Raw genomic sequence first — 17,168 nt, 5'->3', positions numbered from 1 at the left:
GGGCTGCGGATGTTAGAACATCCCCCCCTCAGTATGAGCTCTCACACTGCCAGTGAGATACTCATGGTGAGCCTGCTGTCAGCACAGCCCATGCTGTATATGTGTGCTGCTGCTGCTGCTGCTGCTGCCGCCCGGGAGAGACGTGGGGGGAGGGGCGAGGGGAGGTTGGACCAGGGCCACACACACACCCCCGGGCCCCTCCAGCAAGACTGGGCCCAGGTAATTAGTACCAGCTCCCCCACCTCTCGGCAGCCCTGGGTACATCCCACCAACAGACACACGCTTCGGAAAATTCCTTGTTGAAGGAGGAGATTTTTTTTTTTTTTTTTAGTAGATTTCAAAATTCTAATGGTATAATGAAATACAGATATTCTTCCTTGTGGTCATTCAGTTTCCCCTTAATGCTGAGGAACTGCATAACCACAAGACAGAATATTTGTATTTCATTACACCATTAAAACTTCGAAATCTGCTTAACATGGGAAACGAAATGTGGCCCCCCTGCCTGGGGGCCCCACCTCCAATTGTAGGGCTTAGGTTCCAGACTGTGCACAGGAATTATACAAATGTTACATTATACTGCACAGGGCATTGGTGTATCTTCTACAGTGCATTGCTACATTATCATGCATGCACAAGCAGTACAAGCAGTATATTTACTATACTTCACTATACTATTTACTCTAAAGGTTTGCCAAACTTCTGTGTCAGTTGGCCACACCCCTTCTGGAGACTGGCCACACCCCTTAAGTGGGCCCTATAATCTCATTCCCCGGTGGGCCATTCGCAGGCCTTTCATGCGAACACACGCGTGAGGGATGGTGGGTGTACCCCAATTCGCAGCCGAGCAAATCAACCAGAATAACCCCCAAGGTTTCTTGCTACTTCATATGGATATACCTTTGGCGCAGGGAACTTGCAGCATTATTAGGTGCACAATACCGAATCTCACATACCTACTTATCCACCCTACTAGCCAGATGCATGGACTGAGGGACAGCGATGATTCCACCCACCCAGTGGTGCAGCTTGCACACCCCTAATTATTGCCCAGTCCATTACTTTTTCTCTACATTTCTGTGAGCTGCTGGCCATGCCCCCCTCATCCTGTCTCCCGTGAATAAATGCTGTGTAAAGAGGAGCAAGTGACAAGAGGTCTCCCAACTGCTACCCACCACCCACACACTCACAGCAGTACACTGTTACCCGCAAGCGAAACAGTCCCAAAGAATGTGACTATCAAGTGAAAATCAGACAGTTGGGAGGTATGCTTAACCGTAAACTAGACATTTTGAAATCTTATACCGGAGCTTACAGGGATACTCATGAATTACACAGGTTCTGATGGCCCGATTCAGATTTGATCGCAAGGCTCATCATCTTCGGAGCCTGTGATCAGGTTGCAAAATAGTTGCAAATCCATTCACATGCCGCTCACCACCTAATGATTTCTCCAGCGTGTACAGTCTGTGTGTAGCCCAGGACTTACTCTGCATCTGCGCTAGAAACAGGCTAATCAGGACCGGAGCTGATGTCACATGACTTCCCTTAAAATGCCTGGGCACTCCTGCATTTTCCCAGACACTCCCAGATAATAGGTGGTTACCACCCCCAAATGCTGGCTTCCTGTCAGACAATCGGCCAGTGATTAAAAAAATAGAAGCAGGCTTTTATCGCAGGACGGCCTCGAGCATGGGTAATGTGGGCTGTACCCATGCACAGTCTATCGATAATCGCCCGGCTTGCGAATTCACAGCCGTGTGATCAGGTCTCAATAAGGCCCTGTGGCTGGTTTTTAATTAACCACAGAACCTTGGCAATTCATGAGTGTCCTGATTTAAAGGTATAGGGCAAGATGTATCAAGCTTTAAAAAGTGATAACATTGAGAGTGATAGACAACTAGCCAATTAGCTCCAATCTGCCATGTCACAGGCTGGATAATATGACAGGTAGGAGCTGATTATTTATCACTCTCCATTTTATCACTTTTGAAGCTTGATACATCTGGCCTATAGTATGGTAATTCTGGGTCCACAATGGCAGATATGTGACAGGCTCACTGACATGGTGTGGTGTGATGCGTACCTGGACTCTGGACTTGCTGGCTTCAGATCTTCACGGCCTCCTCCTAGGAAGACCCTGTGAAAGGGATGGCACAACCCAAGAGAACCCACAAAAGTGACACTACTATGGTTAGCAGCTCAAAAGGTTCATTTACCAGTGAAGAAACTACGTGCTGCTATAAAGAAAGGATTATTCGAATCAAAAATACAAACTAAAATACTACACTGCTATTCGGAGCTCCGAGACTATGTACACATTTACAATACAGCATTTAATAGGAACAATTATCGCTCAGGAATCTCAGAATAATATGGATTGCGACGGCCACTACTTACTTATATCAAATAAAACAACATGGAAAATAAACACAGCAGGATATCAGTTCACATAAACCATGACAGTAAATATACCTCAGCTCTCAGCAAAATGTCCACAGGACAGTTGTGAATGTGCTAGTGTCCCACTCAGTAACAGGGCTGACCATATGCAGAGGTCAAAGTTGTGCAGGGAAGAGTCAAATGCCCACTTTCAGTAAGGAGGCCTTATGGCCCTTATAGTGTCTTGTTTCCTTACTATAGGCAATAGTGGGGGGTATCCTGGGGAATGTCCCTGCTAGGTAATATGAGGGTGTAGGTGGCTGTCATTATGAGGCAAAGTAGTACCTGCTATATTGCTGCATGCTGTCTGGACCCTCTTCTGGGTGCTGCAGTCTGCTCCCTCTCTCTCTTCCTTCTCCTCACACTTGGGACTTCTTTCACATGCCTCATTAGGGATGGGTAATCATATGATGTTTCATCGGTAACATCGGATTTATGGTTCCAATGTTCGATGTTTAACCCTGCGATGTTGAGGATCCAATGTTTCATCAACATCGCTAGATTTTTCCCCCGATGTTTTTCTCAATCTTCCAATGTTTTTTCTTTTGTGTGTCAGTGTGCTGTTTTTAATGCTTTGCAGCCGGCTCACTCTCTCCTTGATTTATATTTATTAAAAACTTAAGCGACTGATAAAAAAAAAACCATTAACAAACATGACAGTATCACTGCTGGCTGGGCTTTCATATGTGTGTGTGGCTGTGTGCTGCTGCTGTGGGTGGTAGCTGACAGTGAAAGACAGTCTGGCCAGCCATTCAGCAGCAGCACACAGGACAGCCCCACCCCTGCCTCACTGCAACTGGTGCTGTTAGTGAGTCACTGTCGCTGTCTGCTGTGGTGTTTCTAGCACAGGTCTGGTTTGCATATCAGTGCTGATATACAGGCCACACTGTGCTAGAAGCACTACAGCAGACAGCGACACTCCAGGCAGGGAAGAGGAACTGCATGGGTTTTCAAAGATAGTGGGTGCTAGAATGAACAGTATAATACGATAGTCACTAGTAGTGACATTGTGGTGAACTCCCTTCATATTTATTTATTTATTAATCGTTTCTTATATAGCGCAGCATATTCACTTGCGCTTTACAATAGGAGACAGTGATACAACAAACTGGGTATTTACAGTCAGTCGAAGGTATGAGGGCCCTGCTCGCAAGCGTACAATCTATCAATTGATTTATGATTATGCAGCAAGCATATCACAGCACCTTACAAAGGGCCTGATTCAGTTGTGGATGCAGACGTTTGCACAGTTTATTTCTGTGCAGTGATTTATAAGTAACAGGGGACGCAGATACTGAGTGACAGGTACAGTAGTTTCTATTTGACGGAGGGGATGGGGGCTGGTTTGTCAAATGCAGACGTGTTTCAAACCTTAATTTGCAGTTGCACTGGCTCCAGCGTCTTTGTTCTGATGGTTATTCTAAGCAACAATGTAGTATGTTCTATGTTGCACTGTGTGTACAGTTTTTTTGTTATTTTCTATGATCAACATAAGTTATTAGCCTGTTGCTACAGTTAAAAATCTAGGTAAAAATAGCAGATTGTGAGTTGTTGTAATAAAGGTTTGATAGTTAATGCTGCTTGTTTTTTTTCCTTCAGTAACAAATTTGATTTACCACAAAACATGAACCATATATCCATTGTGTGTGTATAAACTGTAAGCCTCCAACAAGATAAACTTAATAGAGGGATTATTTATCATTTCAGAAGCTTATTAGTGTATTATATGCTTTGGTAACCAGTTTATTTGAAAAAATATCGAAACATCCATTAACATCGGTTAACATCGGGTTCACAGTATCAATGTTTAGGTCTAAATGATGTTTGCTACCAATGTTGAAAAACATCATTTGACCGATGTTTTCTTTCGATGTCCCATCCCTATGCCTCATTGCACTTGTTCCCTCTGTCTTTATGCAGCACTCTCCTTTTCTCTCTGACACTGGGGTTGCTGCAGCTCTCATTCACAGGGTGTTCACAGGGCTTTCTCCTCTCTCCACACTCCCTCTCACACTGCTACTGGGATCACCTCTGACCTTCCAGTTTCCTGTCTGCAGGGGAGCTGGGACACTAGCTGACTGTTAACCCCTCACAGCCCTGCTGACAGGGGAAAGGACCTGTTCTGGCAGCATTGGCTGCAATGTTAACAACCTGGGGGTACAGGAATAAAAGGGGTACCCCCTGGGGTGCCACAGATATATGTAAAACAGCATCATTCACAGACATATCACGTGCAACACAGCTGATGCCTGATATGTCTAAAGATATATCAGTGCATCCTGCTGTGTGTACAGGGAACTGCTGACCACCCATGCACCCGCACAGTAGCTGGCGAGGGTTAAGAGCTCAACTGGGTACCCAGAGAGGACACCTAAGCATACTTGCCTACCTAACCCTATCCTTCAGGGAGAAAATGCTCTGTACCTGGACTTCCCTGGTAATGTATGATTACCATCACCTGTGGTAACACCTTTATTATCAATTACCTAGCTCCCCACAGGTGCTGGCAATCCTACATTACCAGGGAAATCCAGGAACAGGGCATTTTCTCCCTGAAGGAGAGGGTCAGGTAGGCAACCCTGCGCATAAAGCAGTGTGTCTGATAATGTATGGCAGCAAATAAGAATCAAACATTTAGGCCGGTTTCACACACTCCGACTCCTGCCGGACGGTGAAATCCCGCACGGCCAGGGAGCCGTGCCGCACACATTAGTTGTGAATGGACACTATTGTGTCCATTCACACGGGATGGCCACGGCCCGGCCGCACGGCTGCAGCCGGATCCCGCCACTGGAAGGGACGGCTGCCGGGCTGTGGCCATCCCCTCCATGATAAACTAGTGTGTGCGGCACGGCTCCCTGGCCGTGCGGGATTTCACCGTCCGGCAGGAGCCGGAGTGTGTGAAACCAGCCTAAGGCTGGTTTCACACACTCCGGCTCCTGCCGGACGGTGAAATCCCGCACGGCCATGGAGCTGGTTTCACACACTCCGGCTCCTGCCGGACGGTGAAATCCCGCACGGCCAGGGAGCCGTGCCGCACACATTAGTTGTGAATGGACACTATTGTGTCCATTCACACGGGACGGCCACGGCCCGGCCGCACGGCTGCAGCCGGATCCCACCACTGGAAGGGACGGCTGCCGGGCTGTGGCCATCCCCTCCATGATAAAGTACTGTGTGCGGCACGGCTCCCTGGCCGTGCGGGATTTCACCGTCCGGCAGGAGCCGGAGTGTGTGAAACCAGCGTCAGGGTTGCCTACCTGCCCCTCTCCTTCAGGGAGAAAATGCTCTGTTCCTGGACTTCCCTGGTAATGTATGATTGCCATCACCTGTGGGGAGCTAGCTAATTGATAAGAAAGGTGGGTACTTGTTTCGTTTCATGGCGGTAGATGCAATGTCGCATGCGATGCGATTTGATACCTGTTCATAACCTAACTATCCACTATGCATTGAGTTGATTTTATATAGTGTGGCAAGCGCAGCGAGGGGACGTGGACGCGTCCCCTCACTGCGCTCGCCACACTATATAAAATCCACTCCATGCGTAGTGGATAGTGGGGTTATGAACAGGTACAAAATCGCCTCAAATCACATGCGATATCTGCCACCGTGAAACTAAACAAGTACCGAAAGATGTTTCACCACAGGTGATGGCAATCCTACATTACCAGGGAAGTCCAGGAACAGAGCATTTTCTCCCTGAAGGAGAGGGTCAGGTAGGCAGCCCTTATTTACTCCCAAACACTTCAAAACAACAAATGGTGAGTCAGACAAATTGGATAAAGCCATTTCATTTAACAAATGTATCACAATAATTGTTTTTGTCCATTTACCAGTGTTTGGGTGCAAATGCCATTAGTTTTCATGCATTACCAGCTTTTTTTTTCCCTACCAGATTGGACAGATACATGTTCAGGTGTGTACACATCTTGAACTAGCCCAATTGATAATTGGTGCACCTGGACTAGTTAACTGCTTTATAAAACTCATCTGTGCAGAAAAGTCAATGCCTTTCATTGCAAGAGGATATATACTGACAGAATGGACACAAAACCAAATCAAAAGGTAGATAACGTCTCCGTATCTTAGTAAACTGATTTGTTTTATACCACAGTGGAGAAGTCTCTTTGACGGCAAATGTATCAAACATTTCTATGAAATGTTCTGAAGCATAGCCCCAAACCCCTCTGTTTGCTACATACAGGTATAGCCTTGTGTAAATGGAAGAGGTGGGTGCTACTGACAGATTTTCATCTGCATTATATTTGCTGAACTTTGGCCTGGGTTCCTGTAAAACAAATTAGTTGCAGTAAGGTGGAGGCCTTATTGTGACCCGTTTACATAGTTCAGAACATACTTTCCTACTTTTGAAAACTAGTTTTAGGGGGATGATAGGTGGGTGGTAGAATTTTACACAGTCATGCTCCATACCTGCCAACATGGCCCTCTCCAGGAGGGACACCTTGCTCTGTTTCTGGACTTTCCTCTAAATGTACCAGTGTAATGTGGGCTAGGTGGAATGAGGGAGATTGCTGCTATTTCAGGGAGTCTCCCACAGAATGCAGGAGGGTTGGCAACTATGGTTCAGAATCTGTGATGACCAAGCTCTGCCACTCACTGGGTTCCACTGGTTCCATACATTTCTGCCTTTTATTGTAATGCATCTGTACTTCTTATGTGCGCTCTCTGAAGTGCCCATTTATCATTCAATATTTGCGGCTAAAGGGTTAGCTGCAAATATTAAGTATTGGCCGAATGTATGTAGGAGGGATGCAGCACTTAAAAAATCATTTTAAACTGTAAGTTAGGGATCTTGTACATCACTAAATTGGTATGCAGTCGTTAGGTCGACACATTAAGGTTGATCGTTTCTTTTTTGGATTTTTTTTTGTTTTTTTAAACTGACTTGTTCATCCTTTACCATCCCAGTGGGTACAGGGGGAGAATATAATATGGGCATGGCAGCTAGCACTTCCATACCTCCCAACTATGCTGAGGTGTGTAGTGTATAGGGGTTTTGGGGGGCACACTGTTTTCGGACCTTTGCACCGTTTTATGCAGGAAGGATCAGTAGTGTGTGTGTATATGTATATATATATATATATGTATGTATGTATGTATGTATGTATGTATGTATGTATGTATGTATATATATATATTTGTGCAATACACCGTAAGTATGAATTATGGCCTTTATTCAGATCTGATCGAAGTACAAATTTTGTGTGGAAAATGGGCAAAACCATGTGCACTGCAGGTGGGGCAGATGTAACATGTGCAGAGAGAGCTCTGAAAGGGTGAAGCCGGGGGGGAACCTATTTATGATATATTGTTACATCCATGTCCGTGAACTCTTAAGCTGGGTACACAGGAGAAGAGTTGCAAACTATGCAATAGTATACCTTGAATTCTTGGACAATGACCAAGAGCAGTGGTTCCCAAAATGTGCCGTGGTCTCCAGGACCAATTTAAAATGGGGAAACTACGTACGTCCAGCAGACACACACATACACTGACGGCGCTGGGCAGGAGTAAAGCCGCTCAGTGTGTATGAACGCGATCATCGCTGGGCATAATCGCTGTGTGTATGGACCTTAAGGGTGCCACAGAAAACTAGAGCATACACACTGTGCAATCTTTCAAAAGATGGTGGCCCATCCATGCTTCTGCTGTCATTACCACTATTTAGAATCTTCCTGCCTGTTCAAAAGATCAGAAGCGACAAACGACCAGAGGGAATGTGCATCAGAATCCTTACATACCTCTTGTATTCTGACTCCTGTGTGGTCTTGTAAAAAAGGGGGTATGATTTTTGGCGATTGATCGCAAACTATGCCTCATACTTACGTTACTATGAAGGCATGGCTGGCGCTATGAGAGCTGCTGGCATGCCCCCTGTTCCTCTGTGTGCAATGATTTAGATGGTATGCCACAGCATCTAATCACCGCTGCTCTAAGTAGGGCAGCGAGTGACTCCTAACTGGCCTCTCACCGCTGCCCATCTGTGGCAAAACATCTCGACTGTCCAGCGACGATCAGCGTTATGTCATGAGTGTGCACCCTGAACAGTTTAAATGATTTCTCATTAAAAACCTATTGGAGTGAAATGTATTCATTCTTCACAATATACTGTAACACTATTTTCACTGTCGGCAGCCACTAGAGGGCGCCCAATAAAGCTATTGAATTGTAGCTCTGTTCAGCTGCCGGCATCTAAGCTCTGGAATGCACGGTTGTCCAGTTTCAGCACTCAAACGGATCTTTATGACATGCCCCTTTCCCACTGCAGCCTTAAAACGGTATATTGCCGATTTTTGAGGGCAAAATACCGTTTAAGGCTGCAGTGGGAAAGCGCCAGAGTTGAAATACCGTTTAAAGTTAAACAGTATTTCAACCCGTTTTCAAAGCAGTGTTTCAAACGGTAATCTACCGTTTAATTTAAGAGGCAATGGGAATGCATCTTAAACGGTATTCTTAATGTAAACAGGCTACAATTCAAGCGATTGGTTGTTGCCTGTGTTGTGACACTCCCCACAACCCTGAAAAGCCCATTAAAGTCACAGGCACTCATTTGTGCTGTAAAAACGTTTTGAAGAGCTAAAACGTTTTACCTGCAATGGGAATGGTACTTAAATGGCATTTAAAACTGTAATCTGCTGCAGTGGGAATGCTAAATACCGTTTAAGATTACCTGTAACTTAAAACGGGTCTGCAGTGGGAAAGCAGCATCAATCTGTGCAAAAAAAAAAAAAATCAATAAACTATTGCCGTGTGATCTCCCATTACTTTAGACAGAGATCAGGTGCAATATAACAATTGAAAACGGCCCTATGAATAGAATTCCCTGGCTCTACACTTCTATCGTCTCCAAGCCCTAAAGACCTAGATCTGAGGGGATACCCAAAAGAAACTGGAATGAATTTATAAAGTACACTCCACTTGAATCAATACAATTATCCAAACGTCTTTCTCCATTGCTTAAAACACTTTTCAAACGAACCATTGATGCCTTTTACTATGTTTTTGCAGTTTTGTTTAGCCTCTTCAGTATCCGCATCGGATTTTTTTTGGGGGGGGGGGTGTTTGTGTATGTATCCCAACAAAATAAAGCATTGCATGGAGAGAGACCTGTTGATTATGGTGAGGCCTGTTTTCCCCAAATAAGGGTAATTTTTTATATATATCTATATATCCTCAATTCGTAACCCAAATAACAAACTTTAAAAATAAAAACTTCCATTTTGACCCTGAAGTACAAACTGTGTGCACAATCCCTCACATAAGAGAAAAAAAGGTACTTGTGTATTATCACGGTGCCCCCGATATGTGATCGCGCAATATTTCATCGCATCGCATGCCATACACCCGATGCACTGCGATGCGATTTTATTCCCCTATGCCAGGGGTGGCCAACCTGTGGCTCTCGAGCTGCATGCGGCTCGACCCCTGTTTAAGTGCGGCTCCTGCTCCCAGTCCCCTCTCATAGGGTGCCGCGGCCAGCCGCATGTCATTTATTTCCTCTACCTCCCCCATGGCAGCCATCACTTATGGGTTCTTCCCCTATTGGGTAGCTTTGGAAAGGAAAAAAAGACGCCCCTTCTCCATAAAAGGCTCCTCCTCCTTCTCTCTGTGTCTTTTTTTCCTTTCCCAGGAGGGTAGCATGCGGTTTTTGTTTTTTTCAGTGGCTTACCCTGTGAAGTAGATCTGGTTTCCACCGTCGCCTTGAGCGTCCAGGTGGAAGCAAGGTAACCAGGCGACTGGTGAAACCTCAGGAAGCCGCATGCCGTCCTCAGGTTTGGGCGGCTAACAAGCGGTGGCGTCCAAGGAGGCAAGGTGGAGGCCTCCTGTCCGGAATCCAGGTGAGACCGGACGGACGTCGTCACCCGCGGCGGGTGACAGGCAAGCAAATAGGCCGCGGCGCGGCCAGACAGCGCGTCCTTATGGGCGCAGGAGGTGACGCGGCGTCTGACGCGGCAGGGGCTGGCGCCGGCGTCTGACGCGGCAGGCGTCTGACGCGGGTATCGCTGGCGCCGGCGTCTGGCGCGGTGACGTCAGGACGCATCGCCGGCGCCCGCGGATGACGCGGTCGCCTGCGGCACGCGGAAGGCGCGTCCTTTAAAAGGAGGAAGCGTGTGGGGACACTGTACCACCAACGAGGGTCAGCTCCACGGTCTGCAGAGAGAAATACTGTTCAAGAGGTGGTGAGTGCGCCGCATGGCTCCACTATTGAATGGGGGAATTGTTTGTTGTACTGCATAAATACCCTGATAGGTGACTATTGTTTATAGACAGCCTCAAGGGTCAGTGCAAGCATGGAGGAAGAGAGGAGGCAGATCAGTCAAAAGTCAGGGTAAGCCACAAGGAGTAGATGGTGTTTTTTCTGTGGTCATGCGTGTGACAAATCCTGCTGATGAGAGTATGTTGTTATACAGATCTGACAACAGCAAGGAGAAAGGGGAGAAATCCAGGCACAAGAAAATGCACACGGCTAAGTGCCTTATGTGCAACGTATCATTGCCGGATAAATACATGGGGAGTGTATGTGAAAAGTGCAAGACCCCACAATTGTTACCCCTGTCACAGATGACGGGGTTGGTCGACATGTTGAAGACAGCCCTTGCCGACACCTTTGTGTCCAAAAAAGAGAGGGCGAAGAGTACAGGGAAGAGAAGTCGCTCCAGAGTAAGCGAAGCATCGGCAGAGTCTGGAGATGAGATAGCAGATACAGCAGCAGATGAGGCTGAGGATCTGGTAGTAGATAAATCGGAAAGTGACTTCAATGCGGATATGGTGGAAAACCTCCTAACATTGATACACAAATCCCTGAATATCGAAGAAGCACAAGAGGAGGTGAAACTCCAAGAGCTTCTGTTCCGAGATAAGAGAAAGAAAGGGAAAACTTTCCCTTTACCTCAGACATTAAAGGATATGGTGTCGGATGAGTGGAAGCATCCGGATAAAAAGATCACTGTACCTGCAAAGATAGGGAAGATGTATCCATTCCCTAAAGATCAGACGTCCACTTAGGATGAGGTTCCTAAAGTCGACGCAGCGATAGCAAGGATATCAAAAAAGACGACCTTGCCTCTCGAGGACGCGAACATATTTAGGGATCCTATGGAGAGGAGAGTAGAGCTGGGGCTGAGGAAACAGCACCTGACGTTAGGAGCAGCTATGAAGCCGGCGGCCTCTATGGCTACCACATCCAGGGTGGTGCGAGAGTGGTGTCAGCAACTAGAAGCTGATATGATGGACGGTCTAAGAAGGTCAGACATGCTGAAAACAGTGCAAAATATACAGCTGGCCGTCGAATTTTTGTGTGAAGCATCTTTAGATGCGATGAGGCTGACAGCAAGGGCAAATGCCACAGCAACTGTAGTTAGGAGAGCGCTCTGGCTCAAATCCTGGGCGGCAGACGCGCAATCCAAGATGAAGTTATTGTCACTCCCTTTCCAAGGCGATTATTTATTTGGGGCACAGTTAGACCAAATCATAACAAAGATATCCGGAGGGAAATCTGTTTGGCTCCCGCAAGAGAAAGTGACAAAGGGGGTTGCAGCGACTAGGTCGGTTAGATACCAACCACAAGAATATAAAGAGGCGAGAAGCTACCGACCAGGTAGAGGATTCCGGAGGAGTAATTGGTCGTCAAGGGCAAATTTTCGCTCCCAAAGGGGAAGAGGAAATAGATTTGCCGCAGGGCAAAACTCACAATGACGCCAAATATCAGACGGTAGGAGCCAGGCTGCTGAGATATATAAGCACCTGGGAGAGGTCCACAACGGACAAGTGGGTCCTCGAGATAATAAGGACAGGATACAAACTGGAGTTCGGGAAGATTCCAGGAAATTTTTTTACAGAATCCCCCATACCAAGAGTCTCGTCAGAAAAGGAAGCCTTGTTGGCGAGTTTAAAAGAAATGATAGATCAAGGGGTAGTGATAAGAACTCCCCGAGATCAAGTGGGGATGGGTTGGCATTCCCGCTTTTTTGTGGTCCAAAAAGCGTCCGGAGGTTACAGGACGATTCTGGACTTAAGGAAACTGAATCAATTTCTAAAAGTAAGGTCATTCAAAATGGAGTCGGTCAGAAGTATACTCCCAGACTTAAGAAGAGGTTCATACATGACCTCTATAGACCTCAAAGATGCATACCTGCATGTACCTATATTCAGGGGGCATCAGAAGTATTTGAGGTTTTACATCAAAGGAGTAAGTTATCAGTTCACGGCGCTGCCGTTTGGGTTAGCCACATCCCCCAGGACGTTTACCAAGGTTCTGATCATAGTAGTGGCGAACCTCAGAAGAGAGGGGATAGTGGTTTGGCCATATCTAGACGACCTATTGATAATGGCGGAGACAAGGGACTTGGTTATAAAACACACCAGCAGGACAATGCAGTACCTGACGGAGCACGGCTGGTTGATAAATCAGAAAAAGAGCCAGCTAGAACCCACAAACCGGATAAAATATTTGGGGGTGATACTGGATACACAAGACATGAGAGTGAGTTTAAGTTCAGAAAGACAACAAAAGATGGTACAGACGATGAGATCTACAATAGGAAAGTCGGTCGTATCGGCAGAGTTGTGCATGAAAATGCTAGGGCTCATGGCGTCGGCTCTGGAGACGGTACAATGGGCGAGGTTTCATACCAGAAAGCTCCAAAGATGCTTCCTATCACAGTGGAATGGAATCAGCAAAGACCTAACACAAAGGATAGTATTAACACAGAGGGCGAAGGAGGACATAAGGTGGTGGTCGTGCGGAAGCAGACTAGCAAGAGGAAGGTCCTTCGCCAAGACGACTCAGGTGGTAAGACGACTCAGGTGGTGGTTACCACGGACGCAAGTATGATAGGATGGGGAGCAGTGTGTCGAGATCAGACAGCTCAAGGAGCATGGATGCACGAGGAAGGGCGGAAACACTCCAACCTCGAGAGCGGTCCTATGTGCATGCAAGAGCTTCCAGGCACAGCTTGTCAACAAAGAAGTAGTAGTCAGGTCAGACAACCAGGTAGTGGTGTCATATATAAACAAACAAGGGGGCACTCACAGCCTACACATGATGATGGAAGCAGAAAAACTGTTTGCCTGGGTGGAAAACAACGTGAAGGATATACGGGCAGTATATCTGGCAGGCGAGGAAAATGTAGTAGCAGACGGCTTGAGCAGGACAATGTGTCTACCAGGCGAGTGGGGCCTAAATGCAGAGGTGTTCAGGACACTGACGAGGATGTGGGGCAATCCAAAGATAGACCTCATGGCAACATTCCAGAACAGGAAGGTCAGCAGATACATTTCCAGGTTCCGAGACCCGCAGGCGGAGCAGTGGGACGCTTTGACGGCAGATTGGCCGAAGGAACTGGCTTATGCGTTTCCACCATTCCCGATAATACCAAAGTTTCTGAGAAAGGTACTAAAGGAAGGGGCAACCGTGATTGCGATCCTGCCGTACTGGCCAAGAAGGGCATGGTTTGCGCAGCTTCTACGGCTGGCAGTGGACGGACCATGGAAACTCCCAAAAAGACCAGATCTGCTGGTTCAAGGCAAAGTAAAGATCCACCAACCGGAGGATTGGAACTTGATGGCGTGGCTACTGAGACCAGGGCGCTGCTAGGCCAAGGGTTTTCAGAGCAGGTGGTGAGTACCTTACTGAAAGCTAGGAAAACATCTACTTCCAAATCATACTACAAAGTCTGGCTGAAGTATACATACTGGTGTAAAGAAAATAAGAGGTTGCCGGAGCAGATACCGACTATTCTTGAGTTTTTACAAAAAGGACTGGAGAAACAACTAGCAGTTAGCACTTTGAAAGTGCAAATATCACTATCAGCCATGCTGGACATCAACATCGCTAGCAACAAGTATATTCAAAGATTTATACAAGCGGCCAAGAAAATAAGACCACGTTTTCATCAACCTATAGCTCCATGGGATCTGAACTTAGTTCTCAATGCCCTTACACAAGAGCCGTTCGAACCCGTTCATGAAATTCCATTAAAAATTCTGTCATGGAAAGCGGCATTCCTGGTAGCTATAACGTCCGCCAGAAGGGTGTCAGAGCTACAGGCCCTCTGGGCAGAAGAACCATTTATGAATGTGTTCGAAGACAAGGTGGTAATGAGGACAAACCCCATGTTCTTACCCAAGGTAGTTTCAGATTTCCATGTAAATCAAGAAATTGTGTTACCATCTTTCTGTGCAAAGCCCGCAAATGCGAAAGAAGACCGACTGAACAAACTAGACGTAGTCAGAGTATTGAAAGTGTATTTAGAGAGGTTAAAGAAGGGTAGGAGGACAAAAAATTTGTTCGTACTAACGGAAGGGAAGAACAAAGGTGAGGCAGCTTCCAAAATGACAATTGCAAGATGGATAAAAAACTGCATTACAGAAGCATACAAAGCAAGCAATCAGGTACCCCCAGAAGGTCTGAAAGCGCATTCCACGAGGGCAGTAGCAACCTCATGGGCAGAGAAAGGGGCGGCTTCCATATCAGATCTGTGCAAAGCAGCAGGGTGGTCGTCCGTACATACGTTTACAAGGCACTACAGAGTAGATGTCATGTCTTTGGCAGATGCCAAATTCGGAAGAAAAGTCTTATCTGCGGTAATATAAAAAAAAAAAAAAAAAATCCTTTTTCTTTTCCTTTCATATTTCTAATTAATTGATTTGGTTATGTACCCAGCCCAGTGAGAATTGAACTGCTGGGGCATTTCCCATAAGTGATGGCTGCCATGGGGGAGGTAGAGGAAATATCAGATTTTTACCTGATAATGTGTTTTCCTCGACTCCACCATGGCAGCATAGTTCCCGACCCAAGTGATGTTATAATTTCTGTATGCGATTAACTATTTGTGTTTGAGAGCTAGAAACGAAAGACACAGAGAGAAGGAGGAGGAGCCTTTTATGGAGAAGGGGCGTCTTTTTTTTCCTTTCCAAAGCTACCCAATAGGGGAAGAACCCATAAGTGATGGCTGCCATGGTGGAGTAGAGGAAAACACATTATCAGGTAAAAATCTGATATTTCTTCCTCTCAGTGCCGGGAGGAGGCTTCCGGCGAGGGGAAGGCAGAGGAGTGCGGGTCTCAAAGGGAGATCAAAGGTCCCGGCGGCTACGCACAGCAAGCAGGGCAAGGAGGCACCATCTAGTAGAGATGCGTCCCCGCTGCTGTCCCCTCTGGCTGCCACTGCCCTCTCTGACTGCCGCTGCCTGTCAGTGTCTCACTGGATGACAGGCAGCGGTGCCAGTATCAGGAAGCTCCCTCCCGGCTCCTAACTCCCCTTTTGGCTGCATGAATGGTAGCACTGGCCGGCAATGGCATGGCCTGAAAATTAGGTGGAACTACCTGGATGGATGGTGAAGAACACGGGAGGAAAGAGGTGGAGCTACACGGGGTCAGGGCTGATGGAAGGAGCAGAAGATGAACTGCCTGACAGATTTGAAGGTAAATAAAGGTTGAGGTTTTATTCTGTCAGTAACTGGTCTGCGAGTTATGCAGCGCTACTGCTGTCAGCTACTTATGTGGATGTTACACAGCACTACCTGTCGGCAACTGGTCTGGGTGTTTCGCAGAGCTACTACTTTTAGCAACTGACATGACTGTTATGCTCCGGTCAGCAACTTATGTTGGTGTTATGCAGCGCTACTACTGTCTGCAACTGGTGTGGGCGTTACACAGCACTACTACAGTCAGCAACTTTTGCAGGTGTTATGTTGCGCTACTAGTCGGCAACTGGTGCAGGCTTTAAGCATTGCTACTACTGTCGGCAACTGGTGCGGGCTTTCCACAGCGCTACTACTGTCGGCAACTGGTGCGGGCTTTAAGCATCGCTGCTACTGTCGGCGGCACTCCCCGGCATTTTTTTATAATAAGCACACTGTCACAGCAGCATATGAATTATCAACGTTTCAGGTGCATTTATTGGAGCACCTTTTGTCAGGATAGTCACGAAAGTTTTGGCTTGGAATAGACACAGAAATGGGGCTTGGCCTACTTCCAAACAGACCACGCCTCTTTTTTGGCGCGCACGTTGTTGGCTCTTTAGCTTGACTACAGGTATTTTTCGGCTCTTTACCTCTGACTGGTTGGCCACCCCTGCCCTATGCGATGAAAAATTGTGTAAGCACCCTGATGGGTGCTTACAATGTTAAATGAAGTTAAAATCGCATTGTATGCCATACAATTTTAAAATTGTATGACATTGTACAACATCGCGCAACATCGCATACCTTATGGTATGCGATACAATGGGCGCTGTGATAATGCACAAGTACCGAAAAAAATGTGCATTGTTTTCACTGCAAGTCCCAGACATCCTGACTGCAATTGCCCTCTCCATATCCATTGATTTTTAAGATGGCCTTTTTCCAAAATGTCAATTGTGGGTTATATCACAGTTGCAGATGGGAATGATTATCCCTCTCCTCTGGAGCAGTAGACACCAGGAACATGGCACCTGCAGTGTTCACCACCAACAAAAATCGGTACTTGTTGCCTAGAACGGCGCCCATCGGGTCCCATCGCATACCTTAAGTTAAGGTATGCGATGGGACACGACCGACACGATTTCGGGCTTTTTTACTGCTTTCCCGGCAATTGTAAAATCGGGTCCATCGCATGCCATTATAATGGCATGCGATCGACCGACCCGATTTTACATTGTATGCATTGTATTCAATGTTAAATTCCTATGTAAAATCGGGTCCATTGTATGCCATTATAATGG

At 46.6% G+C, this 17,168-nt stretch overlaps 1 protein-coding gene across 2 annotated transcripts in view; it reads left to right on the top strand.

The window, feature by feature from the left end:
- The first annotated feature begins 6,376 nt into the window (after window positions 1-6,376).
- Window positions 6,377-17,168, top strand: part of HNRNPAB (heterogeneous nuclear ribonucleoprotein A/B) — a 33,660-nt gene continuing 22,868 nt past the window's right edge. For both annotated transcript variants that reach the window (XM_083181766.1, XM_083181767.1), the window contains exon 1: window positions 6,377-6,507. In XM_083181766.1, the coding sequence (XP_083037892.1) occupies window positions 6,484-6,507 (24 nt within the window). In that variant the 5' untranslated portion in view covers window positions 6,377-6,483. The remainder of the gene's footprint in view (window positions 6,508-17,168) is intronic.

This window comes from Crinia signifera, chromosome 4 (genome assembly GCF_055691185.1).
Source record: "Crinia signifera chromosome 4, ASM5569118v1, whole genome shotgun sequence".
Lineage (NCBI taxonomy): Eukaryota > Metazoa > Chordata > Amphibia > Anura > Myobatrachidae > Crinia > Crinia signifera.
Note: the sequence above shows the minus strand (reverse complement) of the source record. Positions and strands in the feature narration are given on the sequence as shown.